Source organism: Carlito syrichta, unplaced genomic scaffold (assembly GCF_000164805.1).
Source record: "Carlito syrichta isolate Samal-C Ts95f unplaced genomic scaffold, Tarsius_syrichta-2.0.1 Scaffold288780, whole genome shotgun sequence".
NCBI lineage: Eukaryota > Metazoa > Chordata > Mammalia > Primates > Tarsiidae > Carlito > Carlito syrichta.
In genome coordinates this window covers 20,030-28,878 of record NW_007232876.1, presented here as the reverse complement: position 1 = coordinate 28,878, position 8,849 = coordinate 20,030, and the positions used below count along the sequence as shown (strand labels likewise).

Genomic DNA, 8,849 nt, shown 5'->3' with positions numbered 1-8,849 from the left:
AGGTTCAAATCCACCCATGAGTGATCTCAGGTTATCCTTCTCTTTCTCTTCTAACACACACACACACACACACACACACACACACACACACACACACACACACACACACACACCTCACTCCCACTGCCCTCAGATATCCAGTCATCCCTTCCACTACTCACAGGAGACATTGAGCAGGACAGTTCTCTCCGTGGTCACCTGAGCTCCTTGGAGTTTCACCTGACAGGTGAGGTTGGTATTGTGGTCCTGGGGCCGCGGGATGAGGGTGAGCACTGAGGAGTGGAGGATCTCGGCATCTAGGGAGTCAAGGGCCTGTCCCGTCCAGGAGAAGGTGAGAGGTTGACCCCCTTTGCAGGATCCTGCCAAGCTACAGCTCAGCTCTGTGGGGCGGCTGGACTCCAGAGGCTCCGGGAATTGAATGTCAGGTTTCTCTGTCAGGGCTGAGGAGGAGACAGGGAGATGCCTGGACCCCCAGGGTGAGAAATGCACAGTGGGACCCTGAAAGTGACCAAGGCCTCAGGTCCTGAGCTGGCCCAAGAGCTGCATCTCTTCTGACCACCCTTGACCCAAGATCTGGAGCAGGGAATGTTCTAATGTCCTGTCTCAGTTCTAATATGGGGTCTCCACATCCCAGGGTCCTCTGCTGGGGCCCCTGCCATACCTGTCACCTGCAAATTCAATTTATTATCTTTATATTGGAAATTCTGTCCTTTTTCCATTTGAAAGTAGTAGCTTCCTGAGTCTGTCATCCTGGCGTTTTTGATGCCCAGGGAGCAGTTATTGGTCCCTATGTCCCCAAGGAGGCGGAATCGGCCCCGGGTCTCTGTCTTCACTGCTTTGTCTGGGTTGTTTTGTGGCCACAGCAGCACGATAGTATGAGTTCTCCCCATCCAGGAACCAGTAGCCATAGAGTTGGCCATAAGAATGCCGGTACTTCTGGGGGTAGAAGAAGGAGCAGGGCACAAAGACGCACAGGCCCTCCTGCACCGTCACCGACTTGGGCACTTCCAGCCTGTACCCTGGAGTTTCTTGCAGGGACCCTGGAGGGACACAGAGTCTAAGCTGCGGATCCAGCCACCACCACTAACCCCCTGCCCCCCACGCTGCCTGTCCCTCCTTCCTTAGCCTACTCACCCCTCCACAGCAGGGGCAGCAGCAACAGGGACAGCATGTCTGCATGAGCCAGGGCCAGAACCCAGGTCTGGGTTCCTCTGTCAGAGAAGGAAATGCCCTAAATGTGAGGTGGGGCTACAAAAGCCCTGACAGGAAGCCGGTGGGTGAGCAAGAGCTGCGGCCATCCACGAAAAGGGAACTTGGACACCACAAGCTTTTGTGAGGTCAGGTGGGTCTGGGAAGTCATCCTGTCCTCCTACCCCCACTGGATGCCACAGGTGAAGATACTGAAACCCCAGAAGGTGAGAGGCTTGTCTAGGTGGGAAACTGGAAGTGAACACTCCTCAAATGATGTTTCAGTCAAGAGCGAGATCCCTCAAGAGAGTGAATGCCAAGACAGAAAAGAGAAACCAGGGCCCATCATGGCGACGGGGTGAGAATCATGTTATGCTGGAAACCACTGAATGTTCTGGAAAAACATAATTTTTAATTTCCTTTAGATCATTCAAGTCCTGGGGAGAAAGAAAGGAATTTTCAAACCCAAATTTGGTAGAGGGTGAGTACTCAGGAAAGAGGGGAAGCAACTTTGCCCTAAGAGGATTTGGGGGATATGATATGGTCTAGTTTATGTCTTCATGGACCTGAAGGTCTTGTGGGACAGGAATGAACCATGGGCCCCCTCTAATTGGGATGTCTAAAGGGAATGCCTTACCCCACCGAATGGACTACCCTAAAGGTTACAGAAGCAAATTTGTACCACGGAGCTAATGACACTCAGCTTTTAGGGCTCTCTCTTGTGGGGTCCCTTCTGAGATCCCTGACAGAAACCCAAGAAATGTGTGGAAATCACCTGAATTGTTACTGCTTGTTTTATGAAAGAAACTTAGTAAAAGTTATACTAATCACCATTTTAATTAATTATTTACTAATTTACCAAATTTAACCATCATCTTGGAAAATTTTAGATATCTCCAATAATTATACTTATTTCTGATAATCTCCAATAATTATACTTATTTCTGATAATGAGGTGTGACAGAAGAGAAAGTTTCATAAACCACCAGTGATTAAAAAAAATTTTCAATCAACTGTGCCAGAAGAAATACTGACTTCTGATTCAATCCTTTCAAGAAAAATTATACTATAATGTTGGGAGCCAGCCTTGGAGGCCCACCTAATTGACAGGGTCCTGGTGGGCCGAAGATCCCGGACTGCAGGGCGAGGGAAGCTGAGGCCCTTTTGTCTTCCGCCTGTGCTGTTGATACACCCGAAGAATTCTGTGCAGATGTGAAAGAAGAAAACACCCTGTTTATGAGAAGTATTTTCAGCTACTGAAAACTCATTGTCCATCTTTCCACTTCCCACTACGTTGTTTGACATGCCCCTTTTTGCCCATGTGATGGCTCTGAGGCATGTTTAAAGGGCTTTCTTTCGCTTGGTCGTGGGTTACAGATCTTGTTTTTAGGGTTAGGATTTGTGACTAATACCAGGTAGAAAGAGGTTTCTGATTTTGTTTAAGCAAAGAATTGTTTTGAATATTTTTACTAATTATTTGTAGTTGTAGTTATGGTGTTTAGATATAAGGTTTTATAGGTATAAGCTTACAATCATAGGCCTAAGATATAAGTGTAGTGAAAGTTTACATTAAGGTATATATGTAGGTGATTTGTAAGTTTGTTTTTAGGGGTTTGGGATACATACCAAAGTTTTAGTATATAAGAAGTTGAAGGGTTTAGATGTAGAATTTAAGTAAGTGAAACAGGTTTTATCTAACAACTGAAACTACTTTGAGGCCTGAATAACACCACTAAAAGTTTCTTCTAAACTGTTCTTCTTAGGAATAAGATGTCCCAGATAAGGAAGACAATGAAGAAATTCGAACAAGAAGAAACTACCACGGGGTTTGAAAGACCAGAGGGCCTTGAAAAAGAAACTCCTCATCCATGAAAAAAGGAACATCTGCGCAAGGGGCTTCGGGAGGGTCTCCAGGTGCACATTCCTCCATGCAGATGGAAGTATTCTACACATGAGCTGCTCCAAAGCCTTGGGTTAGAAACTGCTGTTCTGGTCCCCAGAGACTTTTATTATGGAAAAACTTGTTTTCCTAGATAGTTTGAATAAGGAAGTTAAGTTAACAAATAATTAGAATTGTTAGAAAGATTATAATATGTATAGTTAATTTGGAATATAAGTTTTGTTTTAAATAAAGTTGCTCAATGAGAAGCTTTATGATTTTATATAAGAGTTTTTAAGGTTATAATTTTAAGGTTCTATATTAATGAGTTGTGGGTACTATTTTTACTTCAAGATAACATCATTGTGTTGGAATGGTGTTGTTTTGGGGTGAAGATGGTCTCCACCCTTAGAGAGAACATTAGCCAAGCATGGAGAAGAATACTTAAACTTCCCCTTAAGCATCGTTTTAACATCACAAAAAATTCATGTAATTTGTTGTAAGTGATTTGCTTTGTAATGATGATTTTAAATTGTTTTGTAACAATGACTTGCAGAAATTATTTCCTTGTAAAAAGGAATATAAGCTCGCTGTTAATTAGCAATAAACGGCATCTGATCTCAGAACAGTTGTCCAAAAGTGTTCTTTTCAATGCCAACTTCATTCGTCCTTCGGGGTACTCTGGACCTGGCAGGAGCTGGACTCCCACAGGTGGCGCCCAAACGGGGACATGAAACCTGGACCCTATAAAATTATTTTCTGATATAAAGGCAGTCAACAATACCAGTCAAAAGGAGGAAAAAGTTGCAAGTGTACCAGACACCAAAACGACTATTAATAAAACAATCATGTCATTTTTCTGAATTGTGTTATATTTTGGCTTTTTGAAGCATTGTACTTTTTGTGATTTGATGTGATGTGTTTTCTCATTCCAAAAATGATCATGTGTGCACCAATTTTGTATTTTTTTTTTGTTTTGAGTGACAAAGACTCTCTTCTTGACAATAGCATACAGGTTCCTCTGAGTCCTTTATTTTTTATTTTTTTAATTAAGCCCCATCCTTGGGGCTGCCTAGTCCACTTATAGAAAGAATCCTGCTAAGTCAGTTTTGCAAGAAACCTCTCACCCTTGATATCTGATCACCTTCAATATCTGATCAAATTCTTCAGCCCTCGCCCTTGATACCTGATCACTCTGGCCTGCTTGCAGCAAGAATCCTGTTAAGTAGGTTTAGCAAGAATCCCTCTATCTTAGATAGCTCCTCTTATCCATCCACTGACACCCACCCCCACCCCATCCCATCCCCCACTGCACCGTGCATCTTGGCTATAAAGCCCTGCTTGTCTTTGCTATATTGAGACTTGAGCCTGATGTCTCTTCCTTATTGCAGTAGCCTTGACATCTATCTCAATAGTTCTCAGTAATCCATGATAACAAGTGTCACATTTTTTTTCTTTAAGAAAACTAACCTCAACATTTGTATAAATATCAGGCTCCATAAATCTTCTGTTTCAGGGTTCAGGTAAACAAGAGGTCACCAGCTTTATCCCCCACTCATGCATATTTCAGGGAAGATTGCCTTGCAGGGACTGATAAAGGAAAGCAGTTGCAGATGCAAGCCAGGCTTCACAAGGGTGTGCAGCACAAATCCATATCACTTGGTGGTCCAGTGAATCTCAAGCTGTGCACTTAGAAGGGTCCAAAACTTCTAAGCAGTCTTACCATTGAGTTCTATCAGACTTTTGATGCATGAATAACAAGATCTTTATGTTATTATCCCTCTGTTAAAATGCACAATACGTATTCTGATTTCATACGACTCTTAGGTGGTTAAATCTCAAGAGATGAAAACATGAGCATGGGTCATTTCCAATTCCTTCACAACATAACTCACAGCCAAGTAGAAATAAGAAGAATTTCCTTACAAGTTAAAGGGTGTCTTCAGCAGCCATCATACCTAATGAAATATCTTCAGATTCTGGGATAGTAAGGCAATAAAAATAAGTAAAAATATAGGAATTCAAAAGACATTATTAAGAAGATGCCTTTCCTTATAAATGATATGATTGTATAGAGAGAAAAATGCAAATGTCTATACAGATACATTTTGGGCCTTAACAAAAAAGTTAGCAAAGCTTCTAGAGATCAGTCAAATTATAAATCAGTTGTATTTCCATATCACAATAATAAACAGAAGTGAAATTTTATGAAAGAAGACATTGACAATAGCTTCAAAAATGATGGTGCGTATAGACTATACCTAACTATGTAGATGTGTGCTTAACAGATATAATGTGTATCACCTCTGTGGAAGAAATTATAAATCTGTATTGAAGGACATTTAAGATGTAAATAGGCCAGGTGTGGTGGTTGAGCCTGTAATTCCAGCACTGTGAGAGGCTGAGTTGAGAGGATTGCCTGAGCCCGAGGGTTTGAGACCAGCCTGAGGAACTTGGTGGGACCTCGTCTCTACAATAAATTGCAAAAACTAGCTGGATGTAGTGGCATGCGTCTGTAGTTCCAGCTACATGGAAAGTTGAAGCGGAAGGATCGCCTGAGCCCTGCAGACCAAGGCTGCGGTGGCTAAGAGCATGCCACTGCACTCTAATCTGGGCAACAAAGAGTGACACTCCAACTCAAAAAAAAAGATATAAATAAACTGAAAAAGAGGCCATGTTAATGGGTTTGAAGACAATACTGCATAAATATCAACTCTACGCCAATTAATGCCCATAGTGAAAGGAGTATAGCACCACCTTCCCTAGTGATTTTTGTATAATGTGATAACACTATTGTAAAATGTATATTGAAGTAAAAAAGTCCAGGTGTAGTCAAGGTAGTCCTGAAGAATGGTGAGTGGCTCTGCAAATTATCAGGATATATCACAACATTAGGGAAAATATGGCCATTATGCAATGATACAGGGGACTGATCAACAGACCAGTGGGAGACAACAGAGAACCTATAAGTAGATCTCCACCACGGGAAACATCATGTGTGATAGAGGAGATTATAAGATCTAAGGAAGTGGCAAGTGATAGATTTTTAAATAATATATGTGAGCAACTAGGTATCTGAATGCAATCAAATGTAATTGGACCCGTAGAGCATATTGTGCATGAAAGTCAAATACAGGAGGCTTGAAGACTTAAATACGAGAGAGAAAACAATAGAGATGTTAGAAAATAGTATAGCAGGGCATCACCAGGAACTTGAGGTCGGAAAGGATTTCTGAACAATATATAAATACAACTATATATAAATATATACAAGATACAAACACAACTATCTATGAAGAGAATGATTGAAAACTTGACCCTTGGCCCAGACCCTGGGATCTAACCCTCAGAGGTCTTAACTCCATAGGACGTTGACACCCAAAGGTTGTGCCTTAGCTGGGTGCGGTGGCTCAAGCCTGTAATCCCAGCACTTTAGGAGGCCGAGATGAGAGTACTGGCCTGAGCTCAGGGGTTCGAGACCAGCCTGGGAAACTTGGGGAGACCTCGTCTCTACAATAAATCAAAAGCTGGGCATGGTAGCACGTACCTGTCATTTCAGCTACTTGGAAGACTGAGGCGGAAGGATTGCCTGAGCCCAGCAGGTCGAGGCTGCAGTGACCTTGAGCATGCCACTGCATTACAGCCTGGACAACAGAGTGAGACTCTGACTAAAAAAAAAGGAAAAAAAAAGATCATGCCCCCCCCCCAGGACCTTGACATACTATTCTAGTTCTCAAAGGCCATGCTAAAGAGTATGACTCTCTCCATATTGCTCCATCTTTACAAAGAGGAAGCCAAAGGGCACCTGTAGAACACCTGAAGACCAGGAGTAAAGATGACCAGTGAGACAAGAAGTGAGGTGGTAGTTATGGGCCTCAGGTCTCTGAAAGTAGAAGACAGCACATTTTTGAGAGAAGGTAATGGGTATTTCCCTCTCCATTTGGCTCTAGAGTCCTTTCCAAGTCATGAGCCAAGTGATCCCATCCTAACTCCATTTGTGTTCCCACTCCAGTTTCTACCTCTGTTGCCTGTTCTTGGAGAACTGATGCTCCATCGTCTCACAGTGACTCTTCACATAAATAAATATATCTCGTACCATGTCCTGTTAATATGTCTCACACCAATGCCCATCTGGAATCCCCTGGATCTCAGAGAAAAGTTATTACTCTGGGAGAAACTGAGGAAGTGACATTGACCTTGGGAATTATATTTTGGACTTTCATTCTATTTGTGTGCAGTTACTAGAGCACAGTAACCAGATGCCTGACTACAACGAGTTTTAGGATTCCAGGATCTTAGGTGTAAAAAACTGAACAGAGCATCAAGCCACTTGTTTTCTGGGATAAAAGACAGAGAACTCTGCAGCACCAGACTCAACCTCCACCTTGTCTTCTTTGGTCTTAGTCCCACTCAACACTAGAGGCATCTCTCAAGCTGGAGATTTCAGATTTTGCCCAAGGACAGCTCCATTCCCTAACCCCTATACTCACGACTGTCTACTAGGAGTAAAAAACAGATGAGGTGAGGGAAGAGGAAATTGCAACCGGAAGCCACAAGGTGGCAGAAAAGGAAATTTCTCCACAACCTCTACTGAGAAAGCTGGGCCCCAAGGGCAAGGAAGAGGCTGGGCTGAACCACCTCAGGCGCATAATGTCTATTCTAGAAAAAGTAAAATAATCCAAACTACGGAACTGGGGAGAAGGAAATAAGCATTTTCACATACATGAGGGCTACAGAGTTCATCTCAGAGAAAGGAGTATATATATAACTATTTTTTCAAAACAAACTAATGATAATATTTTTGTTGAGATAAAATTCCCATGACATAAAATTACTAATGGTCATTTTAGATGTATAAACTTTTAAAAGACGACATGAAGAGGAAGCTAAAATGATGCTGGATAATAAAGTAAAAGGAACCATAAGGTTCCCTCTTGTGGAGGCGGGAGAAAACGTTGAAAGACTTGGTCTCAGTTGCAATAAAATGAAGATTTAAAATAATCTTAATTGTTATCTAACAAATTGAAGATAGTCATGTGCGATAAATATGCTACTCATTAGATACGATGTCAGTCTCCTTGGCATGTTAGCTGTATATAGGAGAAGAAGGAATTGTCCTGGTGAAATGATGATTTTTATGAAACACTGAAGGTCATCAGGTTCTCTTTGCTGCTCTGGAGACAAATACATACATGGAATCACAGAGCAATAATATTTACTGGGTGAGTCCTTTGTGAGAGTGGAGAGGCACAGGGTGTAATTGGGGCAGAACATAGAGTATGGCAGGATGGTGAAGAAATATGAGCCTGAGGCCACTAGAGGTGAGATGAGGATCAGGTTGGGAAGTCCTCACTGTGGCATCCCTAATTGACCCTGCATCTGGAGGAGGATGGGAGCTCATCCTGGTCTCCTAGCTTTTCCTATCTCGGAGAGTCTGAGAACTTGCAGTGCATACAGATCTGAGGCTGAGGTTTAGGCCAAGGTTGTAGGAGAAGGAACCCAGATTTTCTGAAAATAGAAGGGCTAGGCCACCTGGTATAGATCAATGAAAGGTTATAGGTTAGGAAGAAACTGGTTCCCAAAGGGTTTTCTCACTGCAGCAAGGTTAGTACTCAAGATCAAGAGCCCTCCTGTTCCCCTCAGAGACACAAAGATGTAGAAGAGAGAGAAAGGAAAGAGTGTGTGTTGAGATCAAATTTCTACCCATACAGCTCAAAGTTTTCCCAGGACTCAGGCAATCTGTTGCTGGCTCCTATCATTCACACTGCACTGAGAGAGAAGA

At 42.5% G+C, this 8,849-nt stretch overlaps 1 protein-coding gene across 1 annotated transcript; it reads right to left on the bottom strand.

Annotated features, from left to right (window-relative positions):
* Positions 1 to 161: 161 nt before the first annotated feature.
* Positions 162 to 1,171, bottom strand: LOC103255964 (sialic acid-binding Ig-like lectin 14; the record flags this gene model as incomplete). Its single annotated transcript, XM_008053868.1, is given in 4 exon segments — positions 162 to 440; positions 662 to 851; positions 853 to 1,040; positions 1,135 to 1,171. Coding segments are annotated over 4 exon segments (694 nt in total), but the record flags the coding sequence as incomplete, so codon positions are not given.
* Between the last annotated feature and the right edge of the window lie 7,678 nt (positions 1,172 to 8,849).